A 23131-nucleotide genomic window follows, 5' to 3' on the forward strand; every position below is an offset into this window, starting at 1 on the left:
GTAGGGACGATACTTTGGAAGCCACGGTCCTAGAGCAGAGGTTGGCAGACTTTTTCTGTAAGGGCCAGTTAGTATTTTAGCCTTTGTGGGCCATGCAGGTTCTGTCACTCAATTCTGCCATTATGGCCACAGGAAATACGTAAATGAATGAGCACGGCTGTGTTCCGTAAAACTTTATTTACAAGAAACAGGTGGTCTCATTTCAAAAAAAAAATTGTGTTGCAAATATAAAAAAACTTTTTAAAAGGTGTTAGGAGCCAGAGCCTCATTCTAGGTGGATTTCTGAAAGCCCTCGGATGGGAACCAGTGTTAAAGCCTCAGCTACGGGTCAGATCCCATCTCTGATGTTCACTGGCCGCAGGACTTCGAAGAACACTAGCGTCTCTGCAGAATGAGGATGATGATAATAATACAGCGACAGATCGGAGGGAATGCTAACATTTATCCAGTTTACGTGAGCGTTTGACTTACTATTCTTCATACTATTTTAATCTGCATGAATAAAATACTCCAGGATTTTAAATTTTCTATCTTTAAAACGTAGTCAAAATAATTCGTTGGTCGGTATGTGTCTTAGATTTTAGGTTCCAGTGTCACCCAAAATGTTAGTTATCTTATGAAGTCACGATCACCTTTGGAATTCCCTCACATCACCAGCACCCGGGCTCTTAGAAAGTCAGAAGCCAAGCATATCTTTCTTTGAGTATCTTTGCATTGGAGAAGCCCCAGACTAAAGGACACATCAAGGACACCCCAGGCTTCCCTTGTCTGTAGTGGAGCTCGTGGTCTCTCCTGCCCATAACCCTGCTCCCCTGGCATCTTCCTTCATTCAGACAGTGGTACCTGCTCAGGCCACAGAGAATGGTTTGGGAGGAGGAATTGAATGAGGAAGGGTTCTGGTGTGGCATGTTGAGGATGAAATTGTTTTATAGCTCAAATAGGATGTGTTGATCTTTTAGCTCAGTGCTCTACTTTATGTATTAATAAACAGAGGTGCAGGAAGCAGAGGGGCTACTGCTTTACGTGGGTTTTCTCTTCTCAGCACCTCACTAAGATTGACTTGTTTTGTCTTTATATCAACCACATAAGACAAGTCCGGTTAATTTCCCGGTGTGCAGATGGGGCAGAAAGGATGAGTAATTTGCGCAAGGTCATGCCTCTGGGAAGGAAGGGAAGTGGGATTTGAGCACAGGCAGTGTGACCACAGAGTCCGTGCTCTGTCATTACTACTGTGTGCTAGATGTGATTTTTGCTTCCTTGTCTATAATCTATCTGTAGGTTGAGGAACAAAACACTACTTGGAAAAAGGCTGCCTAGTTGTCCCTTCAGTAATCTGCGTGGTGCCAGAGGAGATGAATTGCCACGGGGGCTAGGGGAGGGGGCTTCCAGGCATTTCCAGTGTTCATCTGATTACACTGAAGTTTCCTTCTGCAGATGCATATGATGCTTTGGAAATGGTGCAGAAGCAGGAAGATGTCCCTGTGGGTTTGGGTGCATATCTGGTCTTAAGAGTATATTCCTGGAAGCCTCGCCCAAAAGGAAATGGCCCAAAGTCTGCTGAATGGCTCCAGGGTCACTCAGCTCAGCTTCACAGATACACCCTGATTTTGTGCCTGCTACAGCCCACGCTGGGCCCTGGGGCTACGGCAAGACCGCGGTGTCTGAACCGTTCTGCTCACCCTTGGGCACCTTGATGGCTCTGGGTCCAGAAGTGGTAGCTTTGGGAGAAACCCCGCTGTGTGCGGATTACACCCCGGAAAGAGAGGGAACGTGGGCATCCAGTGCCCAGCCCGGAACGGGCAGCCTCTTAAAACACGATGTGGCAGAGGTGCCCCTGCCCATTGTGTGACCTCAGACAACGGTGCACACACACAGTCTGGCGCCTGGAGCCTTGGGGTGGAGGCGGGAAGGGCGGGCCTGAGGCGGGCCTAGTGCCCAGGTGTGGTCTCCCCGTGACTGATGCGCAGTGTGCTGCTGCCTCTCCCCTCAGGACCCCAGAAGCAAGCACAAATTCAAGATCCACACCTACGGAAGCCCCACCTTCTGCGATCACTGTGGGTCGCTGCTGTACGGACTCATCCATCAGGGGATGAAGTGTGACAGTAAGTAAGTTTTCTTTTCTTAGTAGATGCTGAGGCTCTGCAGCATGCGTCCGGGGTTGACAGGGCCCTTCAAGATTTAGTGTCTCTTCAGCTCGTCAGTAGAATCCGTTCGGATGTGGACTCTACTGAAAAAGTGGAGAATCTCTCCGCTGTCGAAGTTCTGGTTTATTAAACGACTTAACTGCCTAATTATGAGCCCTCACCCCAAAAGCACCCGATTTAATGAGGTTGGTGCTGCCCCAGTCTTCCGTGGTGGAGATCTGCAATCGCTGTCGCACGCAGGCCTGTCAAACCCCACCACGAGTGCCGTGTGTCCCCACCTCCAGATTCCACATTTGGTTTGGCTTCAAGATGAGCTGAGCATTCGTACTCATTATCTTCCTGGGTCTCTGATTAGTGGGTGGACTGTGGAAAAATCCAGTAGGCTCTCCTTAGCGCTGAAACCACAGCAAAAATGGAAGCGGGGAGGGCATCTTACTTTTGAAGTTCACTTGCCCTGTGCGTTTCTGGACAGATCATATTCCTACCAGGCCAGTTAGAGATGAAATCCCGGAAGACATCGTCCTCTCCCCTTCCCCTTTCTGCTCTGTGTGTATCTCCACCAAACACCAGGAGGAAAGAAAAACACCTTTTTCTTTCTGTGGAAACTCTTTGCTTTGATTATTGTCATGTAAGGAGATTCCCCAGGCTATTTATTTGTTTCAAGAAAATTTTATTCTTAGGACATGAAAAGGTACTTACTGAGCCTATTGTTTTCTAGTAGAAGGGGAAGGGTTATGGGAATATAAGATGTGTCATTCGTTAATGACGGCTGTTAGGGCCCAGAGCCTCATCTGTGTGTCCCGACACGGAGCAAAGACATACGTATGTTGTCTTCCCTAGGTATCCGAGGGGGCTTGGTTCCAGGCCCCTCCGCGGACGCTCAGCGCCCACAGTCAGTGGATATGGGGGTGTGGATTGGGGGGGTGGGGAGCAGCTGCGGAACTGTTGGAAAGAAATCGTGTCTGAGTGGACGTGTCACTCAAGGGCCAACTGCACATAACGTCAAGCTCTGTGAACTTCACGGAGTAGACGGATAGCTTCTCAGAGCGCAGGGCTGCTGCACCTTCCCAAGCTGTGGAATCCAAGAGCTTCACGGGAGCTTCACGATCGGCAAGGCCTGTGGCTTCCTGCATTTCGGGAAACGCTTGGATTCCAAAGACACTGTTTTCAGAGGCTCTGCAAGTGTGGATTCTGAGTGCACTTGTAAATACACTTTTAATTATTTTAAAATTTGGAACAAAAGTGAATCCTCAGCTGTGTTAGGCACTCAACCTTGATGAGTTGAAGGTGACCTTGCGGACGGGGCCCTCCCATTTCTCCTGCTACATCAGCTGCAGAGTCAGCCGGGATCGTGAAGGGTGCCCTTAAAGAAGGGCACCAGCTGCCCGTCCTCTTCTGGGTGAACCAGGATTTGGGGATGCTGTCCAACTTTACCACAAGACAGAAATAAATGCATCGCTGAGGCTGAACGGAGTCTTCACCTAGCACCCCTAACGGCTGGGTGAAAAGTTTTGTTTGCATCAGATGCCTTTCTTGGTTATCCAGGAATGTCTTCATAGTAAATAAGCGGTATAGATTTGAATTTATTAACTAAGTGTATGCTAATGAAGTGACACTCATCTGGTTTGTAGATTAGGATCCTGCTTAGTAACATTTTAGTTGTAAAATGGGTTCTGTTAGTAAAAGTTTTGAAAACCACTGAGCTAAACCAGTGCGTTTTGTTTTAAGCTCTTTGCCTTGGAGTCCTAGGGTTTCTGGGGCGGCTGCCTGTGCTCCTTCCTGGGGGATGCAGGAAAATAAGCAGATGGGTGCCAGGACCCAGCCCACCCCCCAACCAGAGCCACTTCTGCAGAGAAGAGCCCTCTTCCTCTGCGCTTACACACAGTAGGTTGTGATGCTGTAGACATTTCTGCTCGGTGGAAAGAAAGCAACCGCTTGCTTGTGCAGGCCTCTTAGTTTGCGGAGTAGGAAAGGGAGTTGGAAAGCCAATGAGCTTCCCAGGATGTACGATACAAGCCGCGGACGGTAGCGCCGAGACAGAGGTACAGCCCAGGGCCCTTTCACCTCCCACGCCCTCCCTGAGGTCCACGTCCTTTCCAGAGGCTCTGGCATTTATTCCCTTAAGTTGCACGTTCTGCCCAAGTACTCGAACGCGTGATTTGGTCAATGCGGGTCATAGCACAGCTTTTCAAGAGGCTTTGTATTGGCCGAATCAGGGTGCGTGATTCTGAACGGTTCCCTTTGGGAATGAATCCACATTAATTGTTCTTCCCTCGTTGTATCCCTTTTCCTGCTTTCGGTGTTTAGTAATCGTAGCTGAGATCCGTTGTTCATGATGCTTCTTGCTATTTAGTTCACCACGTTAAAATTAACCACTGAAGATGAAAGGGGCGTGAAGGCTCAGAAGAGCCTTGTAGCATCCCCTGGAGGATTCACAAGCGTTCCAGGGCCGCCCCTCCTTCTGGAAACCTGAAGGTACAGGGCCGGTAGAGCAGAAACACCTACACAGAGTCTTCTGTTTGTGCTCAGTGCACCGGCCTCTCTTCAGGGTTCCTTTAGTCCATTACAATAAGACTGATCTTTTTTTAATCCTCCCCCATCTCGCCCACATAATGTCAGCTGGTGAGAAATGGCTTATGCCAGGCGTGTATTTGTTTTACTCAGAATAATATTTAAATATCGGAAGACAGGTTTAAAATATCAAGCACAGGTTCTTTTAAAAGCAACAACAACAACAAACAAAAGCAATGCACTTAAGCCTCCTTGGAAATACAGAGTTTACTGAGGAAAGGAACATTTTCTGAATTTCCTTTACTCAACCCTGCAAATTCTCAGAAAGGCATGAGAAATTCTTTGGCAGAAAGAATCGTCTGTTTAAAATGTGCATGTTATTTGCCTCTGTGTACATAAAATAGTCATTAGTCTGTGCTCTACATGCATTTACCTGTGTGAATTTTGTGTGCTGTTATGTATTGGAAGCATTCACAGAAGACGGGGGTGTCTTGCTTCGGTTAAGACTGGACAATATGGATCGAGTATTTTAAGGACACAGTCACTCTCATGCAGCCTGTGCTGTAAGGGACATCTGCTAACAGTTCTTTATGTCACCAAAAGCATTATAGCAGAGTATCGAGTTAGAGGGTGGCTCATTTTCACTTCTGTTCATGCAGCCAAAACACCGAGGGAGGGATGTTTCCAGGCCACACGCCCAGCCTCACCCTTTGCTTTCTTGACTCACAGCCTGTGATATGAACGTGCACAAGCAGTGCGTGATAAACGTCCCCAGCCTCTGTGGGATGGACCACACGGAGAAGAGAGGCCGGATCTACCTGAAGGCCGAGGTCACCGAGGAAAAGCTCCACGTCACAGGTAAGGCAATCTCGGATGGCTGTGAGGCGTGTGGTGCTCCGTGGACTTCGGATCAAGGGCAGGCCAAGACCCAGGCTGCTCGGACGCAGAGCCACAGGGTCTCATGAACATGCCTCCCGAATCCCCAAATGCTCACTGGCAGTCAGGGTCGCCACGGCCGTGTGGATGAAGTGTTCTGCAGCAGGGCCAGCAGATTGCACCCCTGGTGGGGGGCACACCAGAAGCCACTAAGCAAGATGCCACGGGTGAAGGTGGAACCCGGGCAAGGGCAGGCGATGGATGATGACCTGATGGGCCCACTGATGCTGATGGTAACAGCAGCTGCCTCGCGTATTTACGCCTCCTCTGATTTGGGTGCGGTGCTGAGAAATCCACACAGATTAATTTATCTGCTTCTCACAACTACTAGATCATTAGCCTCATTTTGCAGAAGAGGAAACCGAGGCACAGAGAAATGGGAACCCTGCACTGTCACATAGTAACAGACCCTGTGCTTCTAACCATCACACCACCTGCACCTCACAGACAAGACGGCTGAGGCACCAGAATTCCATGTCCCCAGGCCAGGCGCCCCTCCTTGGGGCCGTGTCGGGGTGCGCCCTGTCACAGCACAGCTTTTCCTTTGGTTTCCCACTAAATCCACACTCAGCCGAGGGTCCTCAAGGTGACGCCCTCTGTGCTGAGTATGGTTTAAGTCTCAGGTGGCAGCCTCGTTTCCTTACTCTGGAGGCCTCTTGGGTACCACCCGCGCTGTACGCTCCCTTCTCCTGGACCAGGACATTTATTCTCATCAGATCAGCAAACGTAGTATGTTCCCATTTGTATTTAAAAGTGGAAAAACTGACTTAATTTTATTGTAAATGACAGAAGATGTTATAGGAAAAAAAAAGACTTGAAGGGTCTGTTTAAGGAAAAAGCGGGGGTGGGGTGGGGGGCGGAGTCCCAGAGAAAGCTCACTTTTGGGAACATCCTGACGTTTTTTTTCTTTGGAAAACAGTCCAGTTTTCTACCCAGTGCTATCCTGTCAGGTAAGAATTCAGGGAACATCAAACAGGGTTGTGAGGTGTTGCGAGGAGAGGGTCCACACACTTTGCGGCTGGGTAACCTGATGAAACGAATCACACACCGGCTAATGGTCAGAATGGGACTGTGCGTAAAATCCCCGTCACAGACACAGGACCCCTGGCGCCTTTGTGTTTCAGAGAAGGTCCTTGATTTTCTCAAAACCATCCTGCCTGCCCCCTTGCGCTTGGGGCTGCGGTTCTCGCCTGCATTCCCTTTGATTGGACGGATGCTGCAGTGAGGCCACAAGCGGGTCTGCACCGTCACAGCCCCACGCTTATTTCTCTCTCTTTTTTACTAAGGCTCCCTCATTGTCAAAGTCCCGTCCTGGGGGCAGGGAGCATGCAGTTTCAGAGAAAATTACCATAAAACAGAGACTGAGTAAGTGGTAAGGGGTCGCAGCAGAATGCCTGTTGGCTGAACAGCGCCACGCTTCTCCCCGGCTTTACAGCGACCCACGGCCATGGCGATGTGGTGGACACACGGGGGACAGTCAGAGCTCAGCCAGGAGGGTCCCAGCTCCCTGAGGGCTGGACTGCCTGGCAGGGATTTCAGCATTCAGCTCATACTCCTTGTGCTTCTGAGTACAAAACAGACTGTGCGTGCTAGACCGGCCCGTGCCTTCTCCATGTGGCACTGCCTGAGTGTGCCAGGCTCTTCTGTGAGCCTCAAGAGCCTTGCAGGTGTGAAACTGCACAGAGGGGCACAGATGCGCTATCTGGGGTGGCACACGGTACGAGAGAAAGACCCACCTTGCAGGGGACAGCCAGGCGTATCCTCCTGGGACTCCTATGCTAATCACTCCAACATTGCCAGGAGTTGAAGTTGACTCACAACTGTGGAATCATCTTAGGGGAAGACACCCTCCCTGAGTTTGAGACTTTTCATGCATGAAAGCCAACCGCTGTAATCCATGGCTGCAATCTAGGTCATGTCTCTTGAGAACGAGTCTACACGTTTGTGCAGAGACGTAGCTCTGCTCTAGGACTGTGAATTCAGCAGTACTTTTCATAACAGCAGCAACAGCAGCTCACAGTGACTGAGCACTTCCCACAAAAGGGCCACCTTCGAAGCACTTTACATAATTAACTTATTTAAACCTGTGTGGAAGTTTATTATCCTTATAGATGAAGAAACCAAGGCACAAAGAAATTAAATAACTTGCCCAAAGTCACACAGATGGTCACTTTAATGGTTACATACTCAACTGATAGAAGTAGAGATATTTTAATGACAGTACCAGTAGGAACTGGAATCTTATCTTAGTTCAGGCTGCTATAATAAATACCATGGACTGAATTTCTCTTGGTTCTGGAGGCCGGGAAGTTCAAGATCAAGGTGCCACCACTTTGGTTTCTGGAGAGAAATCTCCACCTGGCTTACAGGGGCTGCCTTTTGGCTGTGTCTTCACTGGGGGGGAGGGGGAGAGACTGGGAGTGGGAGTGGGAAGAGGGAGGAAGGAAGCAAACTCAGTGGTGTCTCCTAAGGGCACTGATCCCATCCTGAGGGCCTCACCCTCATGACCTCATCCCCTCCCAAGGCCCCACCTCCTGTACCATCACCGTAGGAGGTTAGGGCTTCCACATGCAAACTTGGAGGCACAAACATTCAGTCCACAGCAAATCTAACTTAAAAATACAGTAGTTATCTGTGTGCAGGAAATTCAGTCCTAAATATAGACATCCAAGCTAAAGGAAATAACCCGTTAGTAATCATTTCCTTAAGACTTTTAGAGTAATTCTAGATTTTCAGAATCAGAATTAGCCTGGCTTCAAGGAGAACAGAAATATAAACAATAAACCATAACGAGTAGAGCTTATGGTACAAAAAAAGTCACAAAAGTAACACAGAGGGCTTCCCTGGTGGCGCAGTGGCTGAGAGTCCGCCTGCCGATGCAAGGGACACAGGTTCGTGCCCTGGTCCGGGAAGATCCCACATGCCGCGGAGCGGCTGGGCCCGTGAGCCATGGCCGCTGAGCCTGCGCGTCCAGAGCCTGTGCTCCGCAACGGGAGAGGCCACAACAGTGAGAGGCCCACGTACCGCAAAAAAAAAAAAAAAAAAAAAAAAAAAAAAAAGTAACACAGAGTTCCCTACCCCTTTCACCGGCAGCCCCTGATTGTCACGTCCTTACATAACCATACTTTAGGCATCAGTGTAGTCACATTTTTAAATAGTACCCGATAAATTTATGAACAATAGGTACCTATGTTAGTCACTAGAAATCGTTTTAAAGAGTCAAAGAGAAGACCTCAGGCTTCCTTATTCCGGTATAAAAGGCCAGTGAGGAACACAGGGCAGAGCCCCTCCCTAGCGGTACCTAACACCCCTCCTGCATCACCTGCCTGTACCCCTCCTCACCCAGCGGATCTGGCACTTGTGTATGGGTGTCTTGACAGACAGTTTCCATAACAACAGCTGCCATTGACCGAGTCCTTCCCGTGTACGTACTACTGTCCACAGGACTGGACCTTTCCCCATTCCAAGTGCTTCCCTGACCCCTCAAAAATTATACCACGGCGTACTGTTCTTGCCCTCATTTTCAAGATGAGCAAAGGAGCTAACGGGGCGGGGGGGCGGGAAGGAAATTGCTCCAAGTTACGAGGCAGAAAGTGAAGGGAGGCGGCCTGAGCCCAAGTCTGACCCCTGCACCCAAATGCTGTCAGTCTCCCAGGTCTCTCTTACTGATTAAAGAGTCTCCTCTGGATGAATAGCAAACCCATAAATAGTTTCTAAACCCACACTCAACACCCCACGGCTTCTTTGAGGTGACAGAAGGTCTAAACGTGGGACTTAGGACCAGGGGAGAAAAGTGTAACGTGTGGAGGAATTAAAGAGCAAGCCAAGTCCACGTATAATTAAGTGCTCAGTTATGTGGGTGCCAGACAGTCACATAACTATGACTGGGAGGCTCTGGGGCGTATGGGATGGGGAGGGAAGGACCCCGCAGAGGAAGAGGCTGAAGGACTGTAGGTGTTTGAGAGGCCAGAGGGAAGAGACCTGCAGCTGATGGCTGAGATGGGGTAGAGATATTAGCCGGCCTTAATGGGAACACACATATAAACAATAAACCATCCCGAGCAGAGCTTATGATACCAATGCAAGTGATTTCTTGGAAAATGCACTTAAACCCTAAGTACCTGTGTTAATTGTTAGATTGGCTCCATTTCCATTTGACCTGCGCAGAATCACTCAAATTGAAAATAATTCCCAAAGTAAAATAGAAATTCCCAGCAGACTCCTGGGATGGAAATCACCCTTTTGAAATCAGAGATCAGTCTGCTTTTGAGATTGGTACAGTATTTCTGGGAAAGGCCTCTGCTTTTGTAGTGTATTTTTATTTTTTGCCTTTGGGCAGTGGTGCTGATGTTATCTGAACAGTGTCATTTTGTTGTTGTTGTTCAGTATGCGATTTTAATAGGTTTCCTACATTCTTGTGTACTTTTCATCTGGTTTGGAGGAGTGGTAAAGAAAAATAATCCCTCGTGGGAACGAATTTTCAATTTAATGTTGTAAGTAAATGGGAAAAATATCGTATGCTTTGCAGCTGTTTGAGGAACACATCTCTTCCCCAAATAGGTTATTCTGCAGAAGAGTCTGATTTTCTCAGATACTTTGGGCTGTTAAGTTATGGAGATGAAGTTCTAAATGGAGTTCCGGGGTTGGGGGGCGCGTCCCGCCGGTCCCTGCAGCCTACAGATCGCGTCCTCTGTCTCTCTTCAGGGTCTGTGTCGGGACTTTGCCCTCATGCGGTTGTTGGTTTAAAGAATACTGCTCCCTCTGTGTGTTCTTCCACCTTTTAATAGCGTCATTGGGATGGAGTCAAGGCAGTGAGACAGCTTTGCATAATAATCATTCATTCTTTGATCCGACAGTTTGTTATCCACTTATAAGCTGTGTGTCAGGCTCTCTGCGAGGCCCTGGGGGTGCTAAGATAAGGAAGACGTAGTCCTTATAGGGAGAGGACACTTCAAGGAAAGATGCTGGGCCGTGGAAGTGCTTGGTGTGTTCAGGAAGCTCGACCCAGTCCAGGATTTCAGGGGTTTTGAGTGTGCCGTGGGGAAAGCTGGGGGGAAACTTCTGTCCATTTTCAAGGGGTTAGGGCTGCAGTCATCACAGTTGACAGATTGCACCGGTCTTAGGAGTCACGGGGTAATAGCTCCCAGTTAAATACTTCTTTCTCAAGCAGGAGCATTTGCAGTTCCGGGTGGCTGTGTTTTCAACAAGGACAGAGCCTCACCCTCCCACCCTGAACTCCAGGCATGACCCCGAGGTTCACTGTGACCCTCGACTTTCTTTGTCGATTCCAGGACAGGGGGCGTGGCAGGCAGCCCACTGGTCACCTGAGAGCTTTGTTCAGATGCTCTTCCCCCCCCACCCCCGGCAGGAAGGCCTGGGAGTATAGTAACCCCTTTGGGGCTGCCAGCAAGGAGCAGTTGGACTAAGCCGCTTGCAGAATGGGAAAGGTATTAGTTGGAGGTCATTTCTATTAAATAAAAGCCTGGCTGTGGGAATCAGATCCAGCTCAACAGCACAAAAGGTGACGCAGCTGCTGTGGCTGGTCCTTTGCTTTGGGATAGAGAGGGGTCCTCAGGCAGCTGCTTCCCCTCAAGTATATCCAGATTGTCCATTATCGGTGATGCTACCTTTGATCACCTGGTTAAGGTATTTTCATCAGATCCCTCCACTGCAAAGGTACCTTCTTTAAATTTATAATTAATGAGGGGTCTGGATGTTGTACTTGGAGACCAGCAACTTTTTGTCCCATGGTTTTGGCAGCCGTGGACGAGCCTTAATCAGTTATTATACTGACGGTTGCAAAATGGTGATTTTCTAGTTCTGTAATTGCTTCACCGTTCAGTAGCTGGCATTCATCTGAAAGAAAAGCTTTCCCTTTATGTCCCCCTACAATTTTTTTAAGTAGCAATTTGAGGTCACTCTTTCTTTTTTAGTGTCTTTTTAAAATGTTCAAATTGTTCAAAATATGGCCAGCGGGAGCCCCTTCGTGCTGGCTCTGTGTCCCCTTGACATGACCCGTCCATTTTTTCAGTACTTTCTTTCTTTCTGGAGCCTCCTTTCTCTGAGGAACACTGGAGTTTTTTTGGTTTTTTGGTTTTTTTTTTTAATTTTTGGCTGTGTTGGGTCTTTGTTGCTGCACGCGGGCTTCCTCTAGTTGCAGCAAGCGGGGGCTACTCTTCGTTGTGGTGTGTGGGCCTCTGATTGCAGTGGCTTCTCTTGTTGTGGAGTACAGGCTCTAGGCACATGGGCTTCAGTAGTTGTGGCCCGTGGGCTCAGTAGTTGTGGTTCACGGGCTTAGTTTGCTCCACTGCATGTGGGATCTTCCTGGGCCAGGGATCGAACCCGTGTCCCCTGCATTGGCAGGGGGGTTTTTTACCACTGTGCCACCAGGCAAGCCCCTGAACATGAGTTTTGATTCTGAATCTATTTCTTGTTAGCCATATGACCTTGGACAAGTTATTTCACCTCGTAGGGTTGGTTTTTCCAGGGTCTTCCCGGACCGGGGCACGAACCCGCGTCCCCTGCATCGGCAGGCGGACTCTCAACCACTGCGCCACTGGGGAAGCCCTGGTGTGTCTTCCATGGATTTATCTACTCTGTCTTCTTCCTTGGTTGGCCATTCCTAAATATCAGGTGCCGTACGTCTGTGTGACCCCTTCAGCAGCCGGTACCTTGCCTGCCTCTGCAGTCTGGTCCCTTCCGCCCCACCCCCACCCCCACACACACCTTGGCACTCCGCATTCGCATCGTGAAGAAAAGCTACGTGCCGTTTCCCCAGGGGGCAGGCTGGTTCCCACCTGCTCACCTTTGCTTGTGCTGTTTACCCTGCTCCATCAGGAATATTGTTTAACCCTCAGCCCCAGTTCCCTTCGTGAAGCCCCTCCTACCATTTTGTGCCCCGCCTAAAATGGACCAGTTGCTCCCCACGCCCTTTCTAACATTTATGTTGTGGTTTTGTGTTTATCTGCGTGCTGATCTCTTGCTTCCAGACCATTAGCCCTTTGAGGTCCGAGACAACGTCTTATCTCCTGTACCCAGTGCCCTGAATTTGTGTCTAAGAGATGGGTGTTGAGTAGATGACGATGATGTTAGAAGAACCCAGCGGGCACAGCGTAAAAAAGCCCCAGCTTTATACTGTGCTGCTACCTCCCAAATCCAAAGCAACTCTTCCCATTTCAGCCCTGTATCTGGATCACATGGAAATGATCCTGTTTCAGCCAAATTCATAAAGCCACGTGACTGTTGGGATCCTTCAGAGAGACACACATCCACCAAGAAAGAGGTTGCACGTTCTCCAAGGGACGTGTCATCCTTGACATCCTGACCGTGGTACCTCATCCTGACCTGTCTGTGGCAGAGCTGTCAAGTGTGTACTAACTAGCAGCGTGTCTTCCTGTGGATTGTCCCTCGTGCAGGGCTCTCTGTGCAGTGATTTGAACATAGCTTTCTATACTGAGTGCACTGGGTGCTTGTGGGAAGCAGCAAGGCGAGGATGAGGGGCAAAGGGTCGCCAGTGTCGCTTCCTGAAGGCAAGAGCACCCTGGCCTCCAAGCTCAGAGTGACATGGCTTCTTTCTCCTGCTTGTAAGCTGTGGTGGTTTAGCTGCGGATGGCAAGTCCCCTCCCCATTGCATCCTTGCCAGAGCACTTAGATCTCAAATGCCCACCTGCTAAAACCTCGCGGGGAACGGAATCTTCACCCCGTGCCCGGTCTCTGGCCTGAGGGTCCTGCCACGCCGTATGTCTGCCCGTTGAATCTCTCTCCACCTGGCAGTTTTGTCGGGTCGGTGGTGGCCCAGTGGTGTACGAACAGCTTGCTTATTTCACCAGATTAAACATTTTACATCCAAGATACTTGGCCCCCAGTCTTGCCTCTTTCGGAATTAATTTAGTCTCACATTAGGTTTGGTGCACGTGGTCGCCTTGGGAAGGTCTAAAGTGTTGACAGATGGGCTCAGTCGGAGAAAGATCCCAAAGGTAGTAAGAACATCCAGATTCTTTTAACCTGTGGTTGAGGTGATAAGAGGCTTTTCCAGGTGAAAATCTCTCAGCCCCGACATGGGAGGTTTGTTTATAATTAATGTTTATCTTCAGCTTTGTATCCTCAGATTCAAGACTGTGGTAGAGCAACAGATGGAGGGGGCCGAGGGGAATGGCTGCTTGTTGTGTTGTCTTTGTCTCCGAGGACCGTCGTCTTCCAGAAGCAAATACTAGTACCAGTCCCCTGTTGGCCCGAGGCCTCCAGTGGCCCCTGACGAGTACGCCCCTAAGAGAGTCAGCTCTGAGCCCATCGCTGGTGACCAGGAGTGTAGGGGAGAGTTGATGGTCTGGGACAGTTGAACCCTTTCCTTGCCGGCTAAGCGGGTGTCACACGTGATGCTCAGCCATCGCATTCCTGGTGGGGAAGCCTAGCAAAGCCCCCCCCCCCACCCCCGCCGAAGATGGGGCTCCCTCAGCGGAGCCAGCAAGAGCACATCCTGCCCATAACCTCACGTAAAGCTGATAGAAAGAAGGTTGGTTTCATGGGGCCTCTTGTCTCTTGAGGGTTTGTCTACTTCGGGGGCGGGGGGGGTGGGGGGGGAAGAACCAGCAAACATTTTTGTCTTTGTCTGCCACACTGATGTGAATGCTTATGATTTTATTAGCAGCTGCCTGGGAGCCAGGCCTGATGTAATTTAATTTAATCTCCTCGGTTATTTTCAGCTCGGCTCAGTCTGTTTTCAGCACGGATGAGGGGGAAGTCATCCGGTGGAGGGGGGCGGCCGAGGGAGGGGCAGGAGGAGGTACCTTCCACCCCCCACCCCAGTTACTCAAGTTCCCCCCGCAGTTACTCAGGCTTAAGCCTCCCTTCGTGGAGATGGGTCCCCAGACCAAGTTCTGGTTCCCACCAAGTTCCTCTTGGGTCTCATCACCTTGTTCCTCTGAGTAAAGAAATGTTCTGTCAGCCCGGGGAGAGGGGTGGCACAGAGGAGATGGTAATTATGCAGCCAGAAACGCACATGGGACAGTTCTCTCTGGTGCCAGCAGGGAGCCCAGGAATGACACCGTCCCCTCTCTCCTTCTAGCTACCTGCGCTTACCAGTGTGTTGCTGTAGCTCTTTCTCTTTGTGGTACTTTGATGCTCTGTGATTGGGAATTTGGGAGGCGGCATGCCAGGGTTCTCCCAGTTTGATGGGTTTCGTCTCAGTCCCTGTGTTAGACAGAAGCTCCCTCCTCCACTCCAGGTGCCCAAAGCCCGATGCCACCCATTCCCAGACGCCAGCGTGCAGTTCCCTAAGAGCGGAGCCTGCACGCGGCTTGTGAGGGGGCTCTCCAGGGTGATTCTCATGCACATTAACGCTGGAAAACTGCGGCCCTGGGTGTTTCTGGTCTCGAAGTAGATTCCATTTTCTTATAACAAAGCAAGGGTTGGGGGTGGGATGAATTGGGAGATCGGGATTGACATAGATACACTAATATATATAAAATAGATAACTAACAAGAACCTGCCGTACAGCACGGGAACTCCACTTCGCTGTACAGTAGAAACTAACACGACATTGTAAAACAACTCTACCCCAATAAAAAAAATTTTTTAAGTGCAATGTTGAGACGGTAAAGCACAATTTAAGAAAACGTCAGTTGATTTGTCCAACTGCTCTGTTTCTAGATCCTGAGACATTTTAATTTTTATTACTTTTCAATAGAGAAAAATTTCTCTGTCAAACTGAACAGCTGAAGTTTTGAAAAGGGCAGAGAAAGGCTTTTCTCCGATTTCTAGTGCAGTCAGCAACAAGAGGTTGAAACGGTCAGCTGGCAAAATATACAGACCCAGGGAGGTGTATTGCAAAATCAGGAAAATAACAGGGGGAAAATAAATAAATAAACCAAAAAAAGACCAAAAAACGATGCCTGCATGTTTGGGATGGGGTTGGGGGGCGGGGAGTTATTAGGATCAGAGCCCTCCACTCCCCCAGACAGACGCACATGTGGAAACGCAGCAGGGTCTAAAGGCAGGAGCGAGTGTTGGGAGGGGGGTAGCTGCTGATTCTGGCCTTTACCTCCTGAGGCTCCACGGCTCACCCAGAGGCGGCCCCGCCTCAGCCCCTGGAGGCCAATTCCAGGGTAGTCCTGACTGACTAATGCACCAGGATGCCAGTTAATCTACAGTGTCCATGTGTCTGTCGGCTTGATCAGAGCAATCTCTCCAGTGTAGTCAAGATACCCAGAAGGCAACTCATAATGGACCCGTTTTATTGATTCGCCGTGTGAAACACTGTCCCATAGACTGTGAACGGCAGAAACCCCCTGGGGAGGTGCCTTCTTTCCCAGTAGACAGATGTCAGGGGGCTCAGGACACTGCCAAGTGAACATGGAATTATAACAAGGGAACTGGGTAAATGTTTCACGGCATCAGGCTGAGATTTAACATTTATCTCGGGACAGAGGCAGCTGTGCTCCTGGGGCCAGAGGCCCTTGAGGTTGAATAGATGCTTCTCTGTGGGCCTTTTCGCAGGCATCCCTGGCGTTGGCCTCAGCACCTCGGCTTTCTCTGTCTTATTTGAACGTATTCATGCTGGACACCAGCTGGTCTTAACACGTCTGGGAACCTTCTGTCTTCTCAGGGGACTTTGCCAAGCTTTCCTCTGATCCAGTGTTGAAAGAGCCTGGAGTTCGTTGATTCCCCAAAGGTGACCTGTGCTTCCCTCAGCTCTTTGTTTCGGAGGGACAAGAAATCACTTCATTTTAGCTCCGAAATTCTACAAGTCCCTTTATCCTAATTCTTCGCAGAATTATCTTCCCCTGGTCTGACTGTCTTTCCAGATGATCTGTACGAAGTACCTCCGAGCAGTAGAGGAGGGGTGTTGAGCTCGACTTCAGACCTGTGGCCGCACCTGCAGCCTCACTCCCAGCCCTTCCCCACCCCAGCTCTCGGGGGTCAGGGGAGCCTCCAAAACTATGTGCAGAATTCTGTATCTGCATTCTGGGAGGGAGAGCAGCCACAGCTGTCATCTTCCCCGTGGTGTCCTGTGACCGCCCCCTCCCATATTTAGGAATGATTTCCAGGATGAAGGACTATGAGAAAGAAGCATCACGTAAAGAGTTTGGAGAAACAAAGTTTTCCCCCCAAATATCTCACCCAGCCAAACTGCCGTTCGTAGCGCATATTCTCATCTGTGCAAGGGCTCAGAAGATACACCACCCACGTGCCTCTCTTGAAAACAAGTTATTTAAAGCCCAGCTGAAGAGGACTGCAAGATGAGGGGGAAGCAAAATTTCAAGTTCCGGAATGGGAAGGTCACGATACATAAGGATAAAGCAGTAGCATTAAAATCGGTTGGACATCTTGATGTGAAAAATATGAACAACTATAGATCATATAAAAATCATAACAATGATTAGGAATCCCAAAATCTAGACAGTTTTATGGTAACAAAGATGGAAAATGGGATGGGTGGTGATACGTGAGGGATGAGGTGGTAGAATGTAGCACGCACACGTCTTCAAACACGGGAGGGAGGTGGGCAGAAGACCCTGTTTTACTCTTTGACGGTCAGAGAAATGTAGAATTCTTTAAATGGGGCTGAATCTTTAAGACGGTCATCAGTAGAATTAAAGCAAGATTTACAGTTTCTAAAATTTCTGGAAACGATTAAGGCAAACGAAGCACCATATAACAGAGGACTGAAAACAACAAATAAGGAGGCGAAAGAGTGATTGCTAACGAAAGTGGGCAGAGGCCGTTCAGAATCGAGGTTAAGAATGTGCTGGAATCCCCCTCTCCCCACTAGCTGGTAACCCGTGCCAGGTACCCCTGAATCCCTCTCAGTCTCAGCCTTCCCGTCTACAAACTGTGGATTCCAAGTAGGGTTATTATGGGGGTTTTAATATGTCCAAAGTTCTGAACGTCTCATCAGGCACAGTCTTGTGCTTGAAATACAGTTTTAAACTTCCCGTAGTTTTCAGATTAAAAAAAAAAAATTCAGCTATACATATTTCTATTAATGGAATTTGAACCTTGTAGGAGAGAGGAGAAAAAATCTTTCTCTTTCTACCCTTCCGGCTTCTAGGCTGGGGCTCTGTGACGAAAGACAAAGTAACAAAAGAAAAACAAACCCATTTCTTTAATGTAAATGTTACATGGCACAGGGGCCTCCATAAGGCAATAAAGACCCAAAGAAACTTAAACTGTAGTGTTTTTGTAGCAGGTTTAATGAAAAGTGGAAAGTCGTGGAAAAATAAAGGACAGAGGAGATGATCTCAGAGCAGTGAGCTGGGGGTGGGGGCGGGTGCTTCGTGAGGCCTGTCCGTCCAGGTCTCGGGAAGGCACTTCTCACATGAGGGTCTGAAGACCTGCTCCACGGGAGACGGGAAAGTTCAGCATCCCCTTCCTGCACCTGCCACTTCTCAGATTCCTTCAGCTGAAAGTGTGAAGTCTGCCAAGGTGTTCTCTTTTGGGGGCGGGGTGCCCTGAACCCCATCAGCATAAAGCAAAATGACCCATGAACACTAAGAATAAAGAATGGGCAGAAATTTACCAGGCGAACAGAAAAAGGGCAGCTGAAGTGGAATTGCCCTGAGCCAGGAAACGAGGCACCTGGATGCAAAAGGCTGTATTTCAAAACGCGTTGGAAATCTCCAGCAATTGAAAGTGCAGGCTTGTTGCAGGAATTACCAGGAAGTTGAATGTGACAAAAGAAGTGGCCTAATATCAACAAGCAGAAGCCACTTGATCCAATGGAGAAGGGATGGCTCATTTTACGAATGTTGTTGGGAAAGTTGTCTAAACATTTGGAAGAAAAAAGGAAATTCGATCTTGCCTCACACTGTACACCAAAATAAATTTCCAATGGATTTAAATGTTGAATATAAAAAAAGAAACAATAAAACATAAGTTAATATTTGGCTAACCTCAGAAAAGGCAAGGATTTTCTGAATGTGAAAGAAATGGAAGAAATAAAAAAGGAAATTTTTGACAGATTTAACTGTATAAAAACTTAAGCTGAGAGGGCTTCCCTGGTGGCGCGGTGGTTGAGAATCTGCCTGCCAACGCAGGGGACACGGGTTTGAGCCCTGGTCTGGGAAGATCCCACATGCCGCAGAGCAACTAGCCCCGTGAGCCACAATTACTGAGCCTGCGCATCTGGAGCCTGTGCTCCGCAACGAGAGGCCGCGATAGTGAGAGGCCCGCGCACCGCGATGAGGAGTGGCCCCCACTTGCCACAACTAGAGAAAGCCCTCGCACAGAAACGAAGACCCAACACAGCCATAAATAAATAAATAAAAAATTAAAAAAAAAAAAATAAAACAAAAACTTAAGCCGCTGTGTTTCTAGAAGCATGAAATCTAAATGAAGTTTGCAGCAAACGTGACAAAGGGCTGTTACCATTCCTTCATGTCTGAAGAACTCTTCTAACCTGGTAGGAAAATTCTTTAACACCCTGCAGGAAACTTGAACAAGGAGGAAATCAAAGAGAAAGAAACACTAATGGCCGAATAACATAGCAGGGGAAAAAAGTCAAACCTCAAAAATAAGCAAGGAAGCCAAAATTACGATGTTATTTTAAACTTCTGTCCCCACAAAAAAGAAATATCAATGGCCAAATAACCGTTTCGGGGAGGGGGGAGTTAAACTTCAAAAATAAAGAAGCCACAGTTACAGGGTTATTGTTAATTTTTATCCCCCCACCCTTCGTAAGACCTCGGTATGACTTTGGGGGAGTGATGTGGCAGTACGTGTCAGAGTCTCGAATGATTTTATTCCCTTTGATCCACTTCTAATAATAATAACGTAGCCTGAGGAAGAAACGAAATTCAGATGGATATTTATGCATGAAGAGGATCTGTTGCCATGTTATTTATACAAGGGTGAAGAATTCTAGCTATTTAGATGGCCTGAAACAGGGAATTGATCAAATAAATTATGATCCAGCTGGAAAATGGGGTGTCGGGCATTTAAAATGCTTTCAAAACACGTTATAAAGGCAGTTTCTAGAACTGTGTTCCTAGAGAGGAATTCTATAAAAATAACTATTTCAGTATATAGATAGACGCGGAGCAAAGAGCCCGGCAGTAAATGTGCCAACAGTGGCGCTCTTTTACAGTGGACGTATCCGTGATGTTAACTTTCTTCTTTATACTTTTACGTATTTCAGTTTTTGAATGATGAGTATGTCCATTCTTCTCATCATAAGGAAAGTAAGTGTTTCTTAAAACCTTCTGACATTGTTTATACAGGATCATTTGGGGCTCTCCTAACCTGGAAAATATTATTTCTCTCACAACCAGATTCCATTTCCTTTGGGAACGTCGGGGTTATAGAACCTCAACAGCAATTATTCTCCACTAACCGGAAGAGGGAAAGTAGTGAAATACTTAGGATTCTTTTCCAAGGACAAAAAGTTGCTTTTTCTCTTCTCACACCAAACTCCTCTAGGTTCTCTTTCATAAGTTTTATGGGATTTTGGTTGAAGAGTTGCTGACTCGAGTTTTCTGGCACTGAATGCCACTGGATTTCCTGGGACAGAAATTACACTCTTATCAACAAATAGTGAGTCTCACCAATGAAACAGAACATGCATTGAATGGGTCCTGAAGTGGGAGATAGTGAGGGTCCCAGAATCCGGATGCATGTACCAGTGGGGGAGGGCTGAGCAGCTGTATTTTTAGTGTAGCTCATTTTTCTCACCTTTGTCTTTGGCCATAATGGAAGCAGATAGGACAAAACGCATGGGTCACATTTTCTTAACATTGGAAGAGATCAGATCCGGAATTCTGCGGGTTTTGACACAGTGTCAGCAGGCTTGACGCATTGTAATTAGATCAGATGGAGCAAAGCAAACAGCACCAGGAGCCAGTTTGTTCACAGAATCACAGTTTTGACTGTTACCCAGTCAAAAATGGCTCGTTGTGGCTGATGACACCTTTGCATTTTGTTCCTGAAATCCAGAGATGTTCTGCACGCAAATGGCCCTTTCCCGAGTGTAAGTGGTCCTTTCCGGTATCTTTCCCCTGAAATCTGGGGCCATGTCATGTCCTTTAGCCTTTGTGGCTCAGTGACCCTTTCTTCAGAGCAGTTAACGTTTTCTGAAAAGTGCCCGCCTCCTTTTGGCCTGGCTTTTATTCTCCATTGAAAAGACCTGTGAGGTTTTTTCTTGTCCGAGAGTCCCTCCAGATGGATGCGTTATGAACTGCAGCCCAGAGACGCGGCGTTTGCCAGTGTTACAGAGTCTGCTTTAGCTGCTCAGCCCAACGAGGATACCCGGGGCTCTCGCAGGTTGTGCTGACCAGGTGAGGGGGACACCCAGGTGGGGCCTGGTGCAGCCCGTGCTCTCGAGTTGCTACGAAGTCTGTGGAGATGAAGCTCCGGTGGACCGGGCGGGCGGGGGAGGGAAGGTCCGAGAAGATGGGTGTGGTGCCCAGGTCAGGGCTGTAGCCCTGGGAGGGATGGATGGAGCGTGGACCCCGGGTGGCCCAGGAGCACCGGGCAAGGGTGGCGTGGAGATTCGACGATTTAGGCAACAGTTAGTTACTGAGCGTGTGTCGCGGAGCTCCTCTAAGCAGTGGGGCTTCAAAATCATTAGGAGCAAAATGACGGGGCCTCCTCGGCGTGGAGGGAGTATCATGGCGGGTTTAGCGGTAAGCGTGATGGGTTGGGTGCGGTTAGCTGTTTGACAAACTCAACAATCCACCCGTCAGCACCGGGGCCAGCTCCAGTCTTGCCACCTTCACCAGGTGAATGTGGAACCGGGTGTGGAGTGTCCCTAAAACTGAGATAGAAAATGTTAAACAACAGACAACGGAGGCTGTGGGCCTCTATTCTAGGTTGGGAGCCTCAAAGCTGCCGTGTCACTCAAGCTGTGATTGAAGATCTCTCCGTCCCGATTCGTTCGTGAGGGGGCGACGTGGCTTTTGTGTGTCCTCGCTAAACCGCCCGAGTGACCGGTCCCACGAGTCCCCATCAGCTCCCCATCCAGCAAGTGCCCGTCCTTCACTGTTGGACAGATGACCATCTTCCGCCAGGTCTAGCTCGGCCACTAGGGGCACCCGTGAGTTCATGGAGAACCGCGCGGCCCGTGGGCAGCCCCCCGCCCCCACCAAGGTCTCCCTCCCGTCCAGGAGCGGTCCCAGCCTGGCTCACTGCCCATCATCGCGAGGGCTGCTCCGGACCCCTGCCCACCCCGGCAAAGTAGGAGTCCCCCCAGAGGGACACTCCCTCTCCCTTAGACGCAGGTCCTGAAGGGTGTGGAGAAAGGAAGGTCCCTCTGTCCTTGGGGCACTGGCCCTGAAGGCATCCAGCAAGGATCCCCAACCCAGGGCCTATGGGTGCCCAAAAATTGTCATAAGACTGTAACCCTGTGTTCAGGGAGCTTGTGGCTTAAAGAGAAGGAAGACTGACCCAGGGTGCTGTCAGGTGGCCGTGTCACCCAGCACTGTGGACACCCGTGTGCGCCAGGGAGGACTTGGGCGCTTTCGCTCTCTGCGCCCGCCCCTCGTGCCAGCCGAGCCTGCCCTCGCCCTGCCTCCGCGGTGACCTTCTGGGCCACTCGATGGCCTGTGGCCTGGCAGGTCCTGGCCCTTCCCGGGGCCCCGAGCTCCACCTGGGACCTGCCCACACTGGCCCGGGCTCATCCCCCTTGACGGCTCAAGAAGCTCAGATCCTGGTCTGGCACCTGTCTAGCCTGCTGCTAGACAGCTTGGCCGCCCCCCGAAACATCTCGTGCGAAGGATGTTCGGTACATCCTGTTCCGGAAGCAATCTGTCACCCACCAGTCTCCCCAGCAGAATGTGCTGCGAGTTCTGGCTTCTGGTGCAGAACTGACAGACTCTGAGACGTGGCTTCTCCTCTTGCAGCATCGTCAGTGGAGGCCCGAAGGAGAGGCAAAAACAAGCCTTGGGAACAGGGTGTCCTTCCTAGTTCCGTGACCGGGGAAGGAGCTCTCTGGTGGGGCTGGGCTTCGGAGCTGCTCGGCCTGGTGGGAGGGCTTTTCCCCTTTTTCTATCTGATGCAGCCCATCGGTGCTTGAGACGCTCCTGAACGGGGCCCCCCTGGGCTGCCGGGAGGGAGACTTTCTCAGCAGGACAAGCCCTTAGCGCTGCGAGCCCAGCCCGATGGAGTGGGAAGCCCAGGGGCCTGTCCGTGCTGGTCGCTCCTCCATTGGATCCGCTGGTTTGCATCCAGGGCTGATGAGCACACATTCCTTTAAAATTCCCACTTCCAGAGAAGCTGTTGCCTGATTCCAGAATGGCCCCATTGATGCCTTATCACGCTCACTGTTTGCACTTGGGTGTGACCGGGCTGGGGGGAGGGGTTGGCAAATTGCAGCAGGTCAGGGCCCCCAGGAGGCTGCAAATCTGGTTTGTCTAGGAGAGCAGACTCCTGTGCAGACCTAGAAGCCTCCTGCAGCCTGGGCGGGGAGGAAGCAGGCATGAGTACACGTGAGAGGTGTCGGCTCCCGAGGTTCTAGGACAGGACGTGAGAAACAGAGGACAGAGGTGAACTCTGGTTCCTGTTAGGGGACATGCTGTCTCTCCTCAGCCCCAGCCCAGGAACCCCCCCCC

General features: G+C 49.6%; 1 protein-coding gene across 2 annotated transcripts in view; it reads left to right on the plus strand.

The window, feature by feature from the left end:
- PRKCA (protein kinase C alpha) overlaps positions 1–23131 on the plus strand; it is a 372776-nt gene that overhangs the window by 271193 nt on the left and 78452 nt on the right. For both annotated transcript variants that reach the window (XM_007455276.1, XM_007455277.1), the window contains exons 4-5: positions 1991–2102; positions 5385–5513. In XM_007455276.1, coding sequence (XP_007455338.1) covers positions 1991–2102; positions 5385–5513 — 241 coding nt within the window. The remainder of the gene's footprint in view (positions 1–1990; positions 2103–5384; positions 5514–23131) is intronic.

This window comes from Lipotes vexillifer, unplaced genomic scaffold (assembly GCF_000442215.2).
Source record: "Lipotes vexillifer unplaced genomic scaffold, Lipotes_vexillifer_v1.1 scaffold664, whole genome shotgun sequence".
Taxonomy (NCBI): domain Eukaryota; kingdom Metazoa; phylum Chordata; class Mammalia; order Artiodactyla; family Lipotidae; genus Lipotes; species Lipotes vexillifer.